This window comes from Morone saxatilis, unplaced genomic scaffold, assembly GCF_004916995.1.
Source record: "Morone saxatilis isolate NCDOM2014 unplaced genomic scaffold, NCSU_SB_2.0 Contig11, whole genome shotgun sequence".
Lineage (NCBI taxonomy): Eukaryota > Metazoa > Chordata > Actinopteri > Moronidae > Morone > Morone saxatilis.
The window spans coordinates 1,987,058-2,001,770 of NW_023339663.1; the positions used below are offsets into that span (position 1 = coordinate 1,987,058).

Sequence of the window (14,713 nt, forward strand, 5' to 3'; positions counted from 1 at the left end):
GACAGAAGATCATTGGGACTTAGATCATTGGGACTTTCTGCACCGATACGTCTGTGACAGATCAATATCGGCCAATAATAATGATCCATTTCTACCAATGTGACAGGAAAATAATGATTCTGGAAGTTATTAATGAAAAACTAGTGTCACAAATTCATTATTTTATGAGATAAGTTTTTTTCAGATACTAAGTCAAAATATTGAGAAACTTTATCAATTATATTGAGTTATATTCAGTTATAGAGTCAATTATAAAGACTAACAGGTTCCTTTTTTAAAATCACATTGGCAGAAATGAGGCTTCCAGAATAATCAAACATTTAATTTTGTGTGTTAAATGTTTATTGTGGTACCTTTTGAATAAAACCATTTAAAACATCATGTATCTGAGCCCAGATCAGTGTTTTCCACTCACATTCCTCTGGATGAAGTCCCAGGTCTGCTCTGTGGTCGAGTTGTTGCCGGTGTAGTTGTCAAGAACCTTGGTGACGATCTTGGACGTCTCTTCGTGCAGCTGAAAGAAGATGAAGATGAAGATGAAGTTTTGTGGTGATAAAATAAGTCTTGTGATGCAAAAACAGGCTCCGAGCTGTGGAGACGTCAAATAAACGTCTCCCAAACCTGGTTTCTGTCTTTTGAGGTCGTTTTTAATCACACTGATGTTTGTTCAAGTTCTTTTTTCCTGATAAATTTGGTTTTAATTCGTTATTTGAAGATATAAAACTATTAAGAAGCGACATTAACCACATTTTGAAGGTCGTCAAAAGATAAAAGCAACATCTTAATTTAGCTAAATGTTAACAAAACTAGTTAATCTAATCAATCATTGACTTACTAAGTAGCTAGTTGGCTAGTTAGCTTGTGTTTTGTGTCTGTAACTAACTACGTAATCTACATTAATCGAAGTAAATCGTCAAGTCGTGAATAATTAATGAGAGTGAAACATTGTTCGTAAGATTTCCACAGCTGGTTGGCTTAGCACAAAGGCTTGAAAACGAGGATAAACAGCTAGCATAGCTCCGTCTAAAGCTCAATAAAGTAATATTTTCTTTGGTAATCTATACAAAACCCAAAGTATAACAACCAGAATAAAAGTGTACTCTTGTTTCTAGTCTTTAACAGCCGCTAGCTTCTTATATATTAAGTTTTTGTTTTCACAAAATCCTCAATGTCCTTTAACAAAGCGGGAACCTGGAGAATATTAAACAGCATTAAATGGTTAAAACAATAATCAATAATCAGAGCCATATTTCAGCTGCATTCCTGAATAATCACAATTCTTCTTCAGGACTTCAGTATGCCAGCTGGCTCCAGCTCTGAATTCTTGCGGTGAAGAATTTGGCAGATCTGTAAAAATCTGAATTTTTAGGATATCCAGAAGATCAGGATCCAGATTCAGGCACCTTCAGTGAAACCGCTGCTAGACCTTTAAAATCTTATTCTGTAAGAGCAGATTTATTCTTTATCAGAACAGGATGAGATTATTACCTTCAGATACAATAAACAGAGACTGTCTGCAGTCTGAAGGACTCATTCAGCTTTAAACGAGGACACTAATGCTCCAGTTTCTTAAACTCTGTGCCCTCATTTTAAAAAGAAAATGTTTTATTTGCTTGAACAAAATCATAAAAATTACACAATCTATAAAAAATATGTGCAGACGTGTGTGTTGCTGTAAGTCTGTTACATAAACTGTGTCAGTGTCACTCCCAGTTCACAGTCACATTCCCAATAAATCCTGTTATAAAACCTCAAAAATCAACAATCATAAAAAAACTAAATCTGAATCTCACCAAGTTTACAGGTTGTTCTACTTTATTAAAACCTGAATTAAAAGTACGAATGTTAAAATCTTAAAAATGTGCTTCCTTGTTCTTTGTCTCATAAACTGTGAATCTCTGAGCCTCCATGTTTGTAGTCCACACATATCATAAGACCAGAGCTCAAACAATTAGATGATTGATATGTTTCTATTGTTTTAACATGTTAAAAAGGTAGTAAGTGTTTTACGGTGATGTTGCTGTTCAGATTCTGTGATACTGTCCTCCAAAGACAAACAGTTATGGGCTTAAGTATGTTATTTTCATGGCTTTAGAATTAAGATTAAGAATAAATATTAATCAATTCTCAGTTATTAAATGTTAAAATTGTTATTAAACTAATGTAACTGTTGCTCCGTCACCCAAAGGTTTCTTAAGATAATCCAAAAACAGGCAAAGAGCTGAACGGAGCCTGGTTACTGGAAACAACCGCCTGTCACTCAAAGCGACCTCGCCCTTAATTATATATTGTAACTTTAATCCTTAATATAATTTAAACTGGTGAGTTATATAACGATTCACCTTCCTTTCAGTCGTCATGAACGTGGAAATTAGCTCCAGAGACCAGAAGGGTTTTTTTTTGTACCAGGCTGTAAACAAGTTTATTTAATTTTAATATGAGTCCTTATGGAGATCGACTCACTGCTGGAGCCAGCTCTAGTGGCCGTTAGAGGAACTACAACCAGTCAGTTCATGTGCAAGTGAACAGTTTCCTCTCCATCTGTGTGTAAATGAGGTATTTTTAGTAGATTGTGACTGTAGAGCAGCACTTTAATACGAGGAGGAACACTCAGATGTTTGTATGGACGCAGTAATTAACTCAAATGCAAAACATCTGTGTTTCCCTGATGCTGCGTTCACGTCACGAGTTACCGTAATTACCAGTTCCCAGCTCCGTAAGTACCATTTATGTCAACATCCAAGTTGTAATTACGTCTGAGAGGCTTAAGATTTGTCAGAAAGCTTCGACATATCCGGCTTTATGCTTAATAATAAGGAAGTAAAGTAAACAAATGAAATGCCTCCGACTGACGTTAAAGGTTGTTAAACCCAAATTTAACAGATTTAGTGTTATTTTGTAAATGCTCTCCGTCTCTAATCCTTCAGTCCTACATTAACACAGCTTCACTCTCCACGTTTTTTACTCTTATGATCAGGAGTAAAAGTTTCCCTGGTTAGTTCTGTAATGAGCTCTTAGGTTTGTCACCTTTAAAATCTGATAAAATTAACATTTTCTTCTAGATAAATGTAACTATAAACATAAAATATCTATTTTTTTAAACAGTCCTGGTTATTCTGAAAAGAAAATGTTGTATCCAAATCACTTGTTTTACACAAACTACCTGCAGTTACTGAGTTCATTGTTCAAATATAATTGAAATAGAATATAAAATATCCTTAAAATATGTCACTTAGAAAAGAGGTTTATTAAGATAAAAGGTTGTGAACTTCTGATCAATGACAGTAAACTGAATATCTTTTGAGTTGTGGACCTTTAAAAAGGTGCCACGTTGGACTTTTATGGACTGAAAACCTAATCAATGAATCAATAAAATGATAAATAATCGTAGCTGCTGCCCCAGTTTACAACAGTGTGTATAATAAGTATACTTATTATAAACTTTAAATGTTTTACTTTGCAGTTAATGTCTTTTAAAAGTTCAGAGTCACAAATATTGAATCCTAAAACCCAAAAGAAGCTTTCACTCTTTCTGCTGCTCTCATCTATAAAATACCTCAGATCAAACACCAGGGGGCGCTGCAGTTTCAATGTCAGTTTACTGGTGTAACATCGACCACGTGTGGCCTCATCAGGCAGTAAACTCTGTTACACTGAAGCTCTTGTTTAACTGTTTAACTTCTATTCGTAGCACAGATATTCGTGCAGATGACGGCGTGCTGTGACACATAGCGGGCGTGAGCGCCACCGATCAGACGACGAAGGTGTGTAATAAAAACAGGTGTGTTACAAAAAACCCTCCTCATTCCTCTCGACAGGAAGTGACATCACTCACCACATCCTTCTGGAAGTAGATGAGAGCGCCGGCTGTGATCTGAGCGATGAGGATCACCAGGAGGCAGGTGAAGTACTGCGAGAGAGAGAGAGAGAGAGGACAAACAGATGTTAAACTCATTAAACATCTGTAAGAGTACCATTACCTCGCTGTAGTTTATATAAGAGACAATCTCTGACGAGGTGTTCATTATCGGGAAGTAATGGACGACGTGGTTCCTCTGCGAAGTCCATTCATTCCTGGTAATGGACACCTTGAAGGGCATTATCACACTTATACCAATTAATTAAATAAAATAAGAGGAGAAGAGTTTCCCTGGTAACACCTGAGGCCCTTCCTAATACCTGGAGGAATCATTACCATCCCATAATGTTCTAATGCAATGCAAACATTGTTCGCTGCTCCAGTAAATAGGACGAACCATAGATACGACTCTGCAACAGGAGATATGTCTAGTCCCAGAGAGTTAACGTTACGCTACGAGATTCAAAGTCAATAACAAGTCGACAAGCGGTAAATATAATCTGACAGAAGGTTTAACAACAAGCTAGTTCTTGTTCTTTTCATTCAGTTTATTTCAACGTATTAATTTACAACGGTGAGTTTCACTGGAACTATTTAGTAGATGTTGTACATCAGAAATTAATGGTCACACCCAGCAGCCAATCAGAATCGAGTATTCACCCTGACCATATAGTATAATCTGACCCACATACACCGTATTGCTGCCCCTAATACTCACTAAAGCACCAAATCAGAATGAATCCGCTGCTGAATATAGTCCTAAACAAATGCTCCGTTTCCTCCTTAGGAAAAATACTTAAAAACCTGTTGACCTTTAACCTTTCTGTGCACGCTATACACCTGTAAGGTAAAACTAAAGCACACCTGGAGTGTTTCTTCAGTGGTTCAGGACAGTTTTCCATCTGTTGAACTACTCGATTACTTACTGAAGTTTAGCAGAGAGCAGTTGGTCCTTTAGGAGAAGTAGTTTTATCCTCCGGAGGGAAACTATTATATCTCCACATTAAATCCTCCGCTCGCTCTACGGCTGCGTTACTCATCATCACCACGTCTAACAAAGCGTCACTCACCAGGCCGAGCAGACAGCGGATCTCATAGACGGCCCCCAGGCAGCCGAGGAAGCCCATGAGCATGGAGAAAGCCCCGACTCCAATCAGGATGTAGCAGGCGACCTTTACAGTTGTTAAGTTATCTGTATGGAAACAAGAAAGAAAGCCCAGTCAGCTTAACACTCCGCTCCGACCGCAGAAGTTCTTCAGATATTGTGGATCTGGCGTCGGTTGCTTCGTGGTGTTTGATGATGGGCTGATTTGTAAACAGTGAGCTAGTTGGTAGCATGATAAAATATAGGAACATTATATTAAACGGCCGCTGGTGTCACTGTGAACGACGGTTTAATGAAAGTAGAAATTAGATTAAACATCTGACCACCACAGCAGCACACAACCGTGTTCAGTGGCTGTTTTATATTTGATTAACTTAATATTAATTGTATTTTTGAATTGATTTAACAGCTTATGACATGAGGTTTTGTAGGATCTTTGAATGAAGAAGAGTGTGGCCTCACTGAACTCTATAAACTGGTGGAAACTGAAACCAGACAAACTCAGCAACATGTGCGATTATCAACAACGAATTAAATCAGAAGCAAATGTGCGGCTGCAGCGCTCCACTTATGGTGATTGATCGAGATCCAACGTAACGCAGGAAGCTAAAATAAGATCATATTCAGACTCAGTTTGATCTGATACAGCGAGTCGCACAGAAACTGCTGGAAGGAACACGTCAGCCTGTTGATGTCTGCCAGCCAGCACACTGTTTTATAGACCGGACCCCCCCCAACACACACACACACACCCCCTCGCAGACTCCTCCTGGCCTCAAGGAATCATGGGATACCCCCGGGGGATCAGTGAACCAGGGCACGCTGCTCAAAACCAAGACAAAGGCAAACGAGGGGAGTTTATGATGGAAAATTAGGCTATGGGGGGGGGGCAATTCAGGAAATGAATACCTGCGTGTGTGTGTTTATGTGCCACACACACACACAGCAGGGAAACCAGTGCAAACAGTTAATAAGCTTCTTTTTTGACAAATTCTTTTTTTCTACTCATTGCTCTATGAGCTCTTTTTGTTGTTGTAACTGTTTTAACGCAGTACAAGACTGATATTTCAGACAATAGATCAACACACTGGACCTTAAATAAATGTGGAATTTACAGCAGAGATGAGGACTCGTGACTCAGCTCGGCCTTTAAACAATCAGGTTTCAAACGCTGATTTCATCCCTCTCACACACACACACACACACACACACACACACACACAGATCAGGCGTCAGGCAGCTCATTGATTCACCCTCCAAACCTCTGCGATCATCTGCGAGCCCACAGCGGGGCCACTGGCTCGCTTTATAAAATGTTCCATTGAGCATCAATACATCTCATTTATGTGTCAGCTGCTAGCTTTAACCCTCCGCTCCACGCAGGGTTTGACTCGTATGACCGCATTCCCGACCTCGATGAAGTCCCGCGGACTCGTGTCTGTCCTCCCGTCGCTGTAGTGTGTGTCTGTGTGTGAGTGTGTGTCTGTGTGTCTGTGTGTGGAGTAAGGCGGTGAGCGCAACTGGGCTGATGTGATGCATGCTGATGCTGGAGGGGAGCAGAAAGGGCCAGTGTCCGCGGGGAGGACACCTGGCAGGACGGGGGAAAATGCGCTCAGTGACGCTCTCCGCTGGTCTTGAGAGCTCTCGCACACACCACACACACGACACACACACACCAGCCACCACACACACAGGCGGTCTCTCTATTACACCAGCTCAATGTCTGTCTCTATATTTCTGCACCAACTCTTCTTCACTCGTCTTTTCTGTCTCGCTCACACTGCTCGTCTCTGATGAACTCTTACTGTTACTATTTCAAACTGACTGAAACTTCTAAATTTGATTTCTTTCCACGAGTGAGAGGATTGATACACATCTCATACAGATCGGGGTTCACAGGTACTCGAGTATTGTTGTTGTAGTGTGTGTTGACGCGTTAGCTTATTGAAGTGTAAAGCGTAATGTTGATTAATGTGCATCGTCTCCGGTAAATGAATGAATAAATAAATAAAGTGTTTTCATCAGCTGTAGCTAGTTTATTAAAGCCAACTCTGATTGACTTTCGAATGTTTCCAGTTGACTCATTTAAACGTCAAACCATATATAAAAGGAGTCTTAAATACAAGATACAATCCTAAAACAAGAGTCTGAAATGGGAACAACTGAGTACTAACCCTTCTGAGGGGTCTACAATAAAAGTCGTGGAACAATTACCTAAAAAAATAAATACTTTAGGCCCCAAATATCCCCTGAAAGAGGTTCAGTTTTTGGACCTGTATTTCTAAAAAAACTGCCTAAAACCCGGTATAGATCAATGTGGAAGACACGTAAACAGGCAGAAACACTGCAGGGTGAAGCTAGTTAGCCCAACTATTATAGGACATTACAGTAGAATACAAACTAATTTAATTAAATTAGGTGTAACAAAGTTCAGAGTATTTTTTTTAAACTTTGGTCAGAGGCTAATTCAACATATTAATATATTTCAGCAATTAAGATAATATGTAAATTATTTTCCTTAATGAACTAATTGGTCTCTGAACAGCGTGTCAGAAAGTAAAAGAAGCCGTAATGAGAAAAGTATGGAGGAGGAAGAGAAAGAGAAAGAAAAGATTTGTTGTGTGACTTGGAGGAATTTCTTTTTTTAAACACAGTCCAGACGAGCAGACAGACAAAAAAAAAGAAACAGAAAATGGAGGAAATCTGCTGGACACTTGTGTTTAACTGAACGGTCTCATATGGTGGAAAACAGACCTCAGGACTTTACTTTCATGTAAACACCAACGTGTGCTGACCTATATCCTCCATCAGCGTCACACCGACTGATAAACAGCACGAAGGAATGTTTGTTATCAGAGTCGTGCTCAAAACTTTGGACACTAAACAGCTGAAATCCACAATACGGATGGAATAATCCAATTAAAAAGACCAGTAGCCTTCAGTAACAGAGTATTACTCCAGTATTACTCCATTACTGCACATCTACAGTGACGCTGGGAGCAGAGATGTTTGGGTTTATCTCACACAGATGAAGGTCGTCTGTGTGAATGTGGAAGTTATTCAAAGAACAGAACGTACCCTGTCTGTGAAACTGCAGTGTGGAGGAGCTAATAGACCTTTTTCACAGCAGCCATTCTGACATTAAACAGTTGGGTAAACACAGGTGTCACCAATGATACTATTTAAGATTCTGTTTAGTGTCTCAGAGCCTCATTTCTGCCACTCTCACATCAGAGCAATAAGAAAAGATGTAGTTTGATGACGCTGAGTTAAAAAGCACCAAGATCTAAAAATGTTGCTTTAGACTGGATAAACAGTCAGTGTGTGACAGCTTCTGGCAGACAACCACAATGCTGACGCAGACACAAAGGGGATATGACGGTGAAACGCAGCATTACCTGAATAAAATGACAGATTTCTCTGAATTTGAACATTGTTGGAAACATTTGGGATAATGTAAGAACTCAACTACATATAGAACAGAAAACTAGAGTTTATACACTGTTTAATGAGGAAATGTTACAGATTAAAGCTTGAAATAGTATCATGTACCTGTGTTTAACTATTTCATTTCACAATGTCTGCTGTGAAAAAGATAGAAACCAAGATTTAAGAATGTAAAACTGGTTTCATCAAGACTTCATGACTTTTACTTTCTGTTGTTCAGATTGTTGTTGTAGCTGCCAACAACAATAAGCACCCATCTTATGTAGATATGTAGATTAAAACCCTTTATTTAAATGGGATTTGATGCCGGTTTTCAACATATAAACGATTCTACAGGATAAAAAGAGCTTAAAAACTGACATTTTACAGTTGTATGCACAGTGAGGACGGCTTTTCTACTACAACCCAGATTCGTCTATAGTTTATGAAACCAACCAATAAAATGTTTGTGCCCAAAGTGTGCTGCCTGTTTCTTCTTCTTCCTCTCACACACACATTTAAAAGCACACTGGCAGCCTGCAGCCAGAACTTGGCCTGTTTTCAGCCCGTTAATCGTGGCTCCATTTGTATTGGCCTACATGCGCTCTACAAGTGGATCAGTGTAAAGGGTCCAACATCATCATATTGGCTGTTTGTGCTTTTGTACTCATGGCTCTAAAATCCAGGCAGCAGAGCAACATCGAAGGGTTTTATCCCATCTTAAGTCACAGAAAACCGACTTCGCAGCAGTGATTATTACAATTTATATCAAAAACATACAAGTAAAAGGAATCAGGTGGTAGGAGGCGAACATCAGCGCTCGTTCCACTGAAAGGGAAAGTGACGTTAACTTACTGAGGACCACGATGAAGCTCTGATTGTCCAGGAGGAGCCACAGTCCGAAGCCCATGATGACGGCCCCGCATAGCTGGAGGACACACACACACACACACACAAAAACACACACAAAAACACACACACGCACAGAGGGGTCAGCCATAAGAAATACACTGTACTGTACCACAGCGGTTCCAAACCTCGGGGGTCACTAGGGGCCACAAGTCCTTCTTGATTTTAAAGAGTGTAAGAAAACTTACAAAATCTACACAGCAGTGCCTAAATATCAGTATTTTGTTCACTTCTGGGAAGAAAAGTTCATTAAATTGTCTGATAGAATTGTCAGGGAGAATAAAACACTAACCATTTAATGTTAATAACAAAGCCTAATTAAGTCTGTATGAATGTTAAAATTATAAAAATACATAATACAGACAGAATTGTATAAAAAAAGTTCCCTAAACAGGAAATAATCTGCTCAAAATGTATCCAAATCTCTTGTTTTCTAAAAAAAAAAAAGTTCAGGTCATCAATAAATAACAGACACAAATATAGTCTAAATATAATATAAATATAAGTTTAAACTTGTATTTGTCTGTATAGTCACAGCTGAACCTCCTCTGCACTCATGTAAACGTATTTTTATCACATATTTATTCATTTATTTGTATAGTTTCTGTTTTTGTGGGTAGCATAAAGGGGCTAAAGCTAGCTTTCTGTCATATAACCAGGGTGGAAAGTTAGCAATATGGATAAATGCTGATAAATATATCAGAATATGAATATCTGTCAGTTCCTGTTATCCATATATGTTCACATTATAACAGTTTTGCTGCATATTGCCAAATATAGAGTCGCAACAACCTCTGCAATTATTAATATTAATGTGATGACACCTAAAACTTCACATACCTACAGGTCTGTGATCATTGGAACAAGTTCATTATATAGTTGTTTTACACAGCTGAGACAAAATCATTTCAGTGTCTGATAGTTAAATATTGAAGGTGTGCAGCTGTAAATCCACATTTGACCTTTAAACAGTCAAATCGAGGGATATAAGATTATTGGTTCTCATAAAAGGCCATTTTGTGCAACTTTAAAATGTAAAATGCTCATTTCATGTTGCTGAAGTTTACACATTTATAAATATATATATATATATATAAAAATTATGACCTCAGTGGAAGCTACAGCCCATTTTAGTATTTTGGTCCTTGCAGCACAAACAGTGTGTAAAAATACATTTCTGGAGCTTAAATATTCAATAGAAAATATGTAATTTAGAGGTTTTCCCCTGGTTATGTTCTTCCTGTTACGTATTTCCGTTTCTACTGAGCAGCAATATACAGACAGTGTTTGACTGCGAGGTTGCTGAGAAGCTCTCGACCTCAGATCACAGATTTCACTTTGTGGGAGAGAGAGAGGAAACGAGACAGCGAGTTATCACCCTGGTAACTGGGCCACAATCACTTCATCTGCGCCGTAATTAAGACTCACAGACAGAAAGAGAACAGGAATGAATAGTTCACATCTAGTCCCTACAAGCTGTTCATAAAGTTTAATGAAGCTGCATTGAACCTGCGTTGTTCCTCCGTCAGGCTCAGGATTTATTCTGATACACTACACAGGATGTTAGCTCATTTAAAACCACTTCCTAACATCTAATGTGAATAACAAGACAACCAAAATATAATCAGACAAAACTTGCAGAGGTTCTCCCCCTGCAACGTGTTTCTGAGCTGTAAACTGAATTATACGACTATAAACTGATGAAACGCATCAATGCTGCTGTGAAAATGTATGAAAACCTGCATTTTGTGGGTTAAAAAAAAAAAAATCAGTCATGCTCTTTATTAGATTTAGGGAAGTTTAAACTCCAGTAAATGTTAGAGGTTGTGTTTTTGTTTGTCAAATTCATCAGTTAATCTGGATTTAAAGTCTGCAAGGATCAAAAAGTAACAGATTAAACAGCAGCTTTATTTGTTTAAGCTGCTACCGTTAGCATATCTGGCTTACTATCAACAATAGTAACCCGATGTTATAAAGGCCGAATCATTAAACTACATTAGCTTGTGAGGTTACAGGTTATTACGTAGCTATCAAGTGCTTTAAAACCCATTTTAACACCAGTCAGCTGGAAACATTAAAACATATTCAACCAATTAATATAAAGCTAATGTTATCTTAATTAGCGAGCTGGATAAAGTGGATAAATCTGTTAGCAATCTGACGTTTTTGTCTCTTTTTGTTTAAATTAAAGCCTTAAATCATAAATATTATATATTATATATTATTAGCACATGTTGATGAAGTTTACAGACTGTTGGACTAAATGTATTTTTATTACAAACGTCAGTGTGTCTCTGTGTGTGTCCAGTTATCACAGGAAGCAGAAAACATCTCAACAGTGTGTCAGATTTAATGGCACATTATCATTATCATTGATCACTAATGAGGGTGAAATACTCACAAAGAAGATGAGGTTGAAGAGGAAGAGGAAGTACTTGGTCGCTGTCAGGCAGCCTTTCCCCATGATGCTGAATCTGAAAAGACAAACACAGATTGACATGAACTTTGGGAACGAGCGTGACGTGAACAGGCGGTGACAGATGCTTTAGACCCTCAGACCTCTAAGCTGGCCTGGCTGATCATGATCCGGACTGAAGGGTGGTGGTGGTGGGGGGGGGTGTTCAAATCCTCCAGGATTACACCCGCAAAACCAGTCCTACAATCACAACCTCAATCTGAGCGCAGACAGATGAGATAACAAAGCCTCTGTGAGCAGCTCTCTCACGCTCTCTATTACAGGAAATCAACAGATCAACACTTTAATAAGAGTAATATATGAGCTGTACAATCAGGGCAGGTTAAGGTATCTGTTTTCACTATTTCAGACTTATTAATGAGATTATTTGTCCCTTTAAAGATTAATTTGACATCCATTTCCAAGTAGTTTTTGCAGATTAGAAGATAAATATTTATATTACTCTCTTAAAGTACAAATTTGAGATAATTTATGCAACTTTACACTTTACGCAGTTGTTACTAGTTACAGATGTTATACCTCAAAACATAAAAATATTCATTGTTGTAGATGAAACTACCCAAGAGGACATATAGAGAAATATTAATGGGGTGGCCAGAGTGTCAATATTTAATCACATATATCAATATTTGTTTTGAAAAACCCCAGAATGAAGATATCTGAAGTAAAAGACTTCATTGTGGCACATTAGTACATCTAAATTAATATATTGTTTTTATTTAAAAATCTTTGTTTTCAAATTCACCTATTTTTTCATTACTAAAATGAGGCTAAATCATTAAATTATACATTATGACACAAACCTGACATGCCATATCCACGTCACAGACAGCAGCATTATAATGAAGGACATCTGTGCAGAGATACCCTGGCATACAAATCTTGTAATCCAGATGTAATAAAACATGTGTGTTTGGTGCAGACCCCAACAAATAATCAGGATTTTAATCACTTTTTAAATGTAAAAATGAAAATGATGACGCTTTCTTTTACCTAACCTTTAAAAAAAAAACAAAAAAAAACACCATTTTATCCACAAGCTCTCAAACTCAAAACAAATCCTCGCTTGTGTTTCAGCTCGTAAACTTTGTCTCTACCCGCCGATCTGTACTGAGCGTTTGCGACTCTCAACAAAGACGAGAAGGAAGCGAGATGATTTATTCTTTGAGTACAATTTGCTGCCAATTCCACCTCAAAAACACACATCCGACTCTCCACCAGCAAAATGTCTCCTTCTGCGTTGAGGCTCATATTTACAGAAAATCCAGCCGGACTTGAACGCAGCAACTTTCCCTCTCTGTGTTTTGTTCCACTTCCTCTCCTCCTCACCCCCTCCTCCCCCTCCTCCGTACAGTAATGGCCTCTTACTGTCCAATAAATCTATGAAAATCTGGGTGAAATATGTCGGCCCGGCTCGATGTTCCCTCCCGGCAGTGGAGGCCCGTGGCGTGAGCGCAGTGCCCGTGCATCCGACCCACATTCCCCGTCACCGTAAATGGGTTACTGTTACAAACGCTGCCTGTGCCAGTTTTGGAGGGCGACCTGCAGGGATGACAGAGGGAGGAGAATATGCGATGGGAAAGACATTTTGGCAAGCGGTCGCAGCGAAGGCCAGATGGAAGGTATTACTGACTATAAACAGAGCGGGATGAAACCTTAACAAAGACCAGGTCAGGCTCCGATACTGCAGACTGTAACAGACTGAAAGGAGAAACGCTAGAAGACCTCAAATTTATTGTTTTTTCTGTCTGTTTTTAAGCCTTAAAACTTGTAAGACTGCTGGAGAAGGATAGTACAGTGAGAGTTCAGTAGTTTCCTAAAAGAGCTGGCCAAGCAGGGGACTATTTTCATCGGCGGATGAATCCACATTTGATGCTTTAGAGAGTATTTATCACTACAAGAGGCCGTATGTGAGTTGGACTCTTTACTTACGGTAAAGGTCCAATCACACTAGCATTTATACTCCAAATTTTAGCAGCAAAATCAATTAATTTCCACGTAATCGCCGCGTTGTGTTGGTTTCACGCCCCAAACAAAGAGTCCAATATGAAGGAAGCTATTGGAGCTAATTTAGCTGTGTGTCACCATCAACATGTATGAGTATAAACTGCTCCACCACAGAGGAACGGTTTACAGACAGTAATGACATACATCTTTAATTAAACTGTGAACTTGTTGTCCCGTTAGTAACCAAGCTAAAAAGCTACTAGCCAAGTTGAACACCTTTTTCCCTCATTAATTCTCTCTCTCTCTCTCTCATGTAATGTTGTCAGGAGTAAACAAAACAATATAGAGAAAATAAGAAGCGATTGTAAACAAATAATGCTGGCATGTTGCTGGCTTCCGAGTGTGTAATTCTTTAGGAAAAGGAATTTCTTTATGTGGTTTTAATAGTTTATAACAGAACAATAGATAGAAGATATATCAGGATACACAAACACATACAATAATCACCAGACTTTAAATAACAATAAACTACGTTATGGTGCCTTCAAGGCTTCCCTCGAGGTTGTAAACATGAACAAAAGCCTTCAAGTATGTCTGCTTGTAAAAACTAATTAAAAAAGGACCTGAAACAAAAGCTTTGTTAAATTTAGAAGTGCCACAGAGCCACATTGTGCTGCTTCAGGAAGTTAAAAATATATATATGAAACAAGCTGCTTTTTCACACCAAAGTCACAGAAACAAGTATCCTGATTATTCCTGCAGAGTTTTCTCCACAGTCTGGATCACATCATGAAGCCAGCGGACGTCAACAATGCAGATTGTTATTAAAATGATGCTCGGACACAAACAGGTCGAAGCTGTGCCGTCAGGAGTTTTGACCCAGTTCACACAGACGTTCAAAAACTCGGTTGTCTGACTGGTTCAGAGTCACCAACACAGAGCTCACTATTGAACACGAACACGAACAACACACACGAACACACGAACACAC

At 38.7% G+C, this 14,713-nt stretch overlaps 1 protein-coding gene across 1 annotated transcript in view; it reads right to left on the reverse strand.

Moving 5' to 3' along the window:
- Positions 1 to 14,713, reverse strand: part of LOC118320857 (CD82 antigen-like) — a 29,349-nt gene that overhangs the window by 1,837 nt on the left and 12,799 nt on the right. The window contains exons 3-7 of the mRNA XM_035651979.1: positions 11,701 to 11,773; positions 9,246 to 9,318; positions 4,930 to 5,051; positions 3,836 to 3,910; positions 416 to 514 (exon numbers count right to left, since the gene is read on the reverse strand). Of these exons, the coding sequence (XP_035507872.1) occupies positions 416 to 514; positions 3,836 to 3,910; positions 4,930 to 5,051; positions 9,246 to 9,318; positions 11,701 to 11,763 (432 nt within the window). The 5' untranslated portion in view covers positions 11,764 to 11,773. The remainder of the gene's footprint in view (positions 1 to 415; positions 515 to 3,835; positions 3,911 to 4,929; positions 5,052 to 9,245; positions 9,319 to 11,700; positions 11,774 to 14,713) is intronic.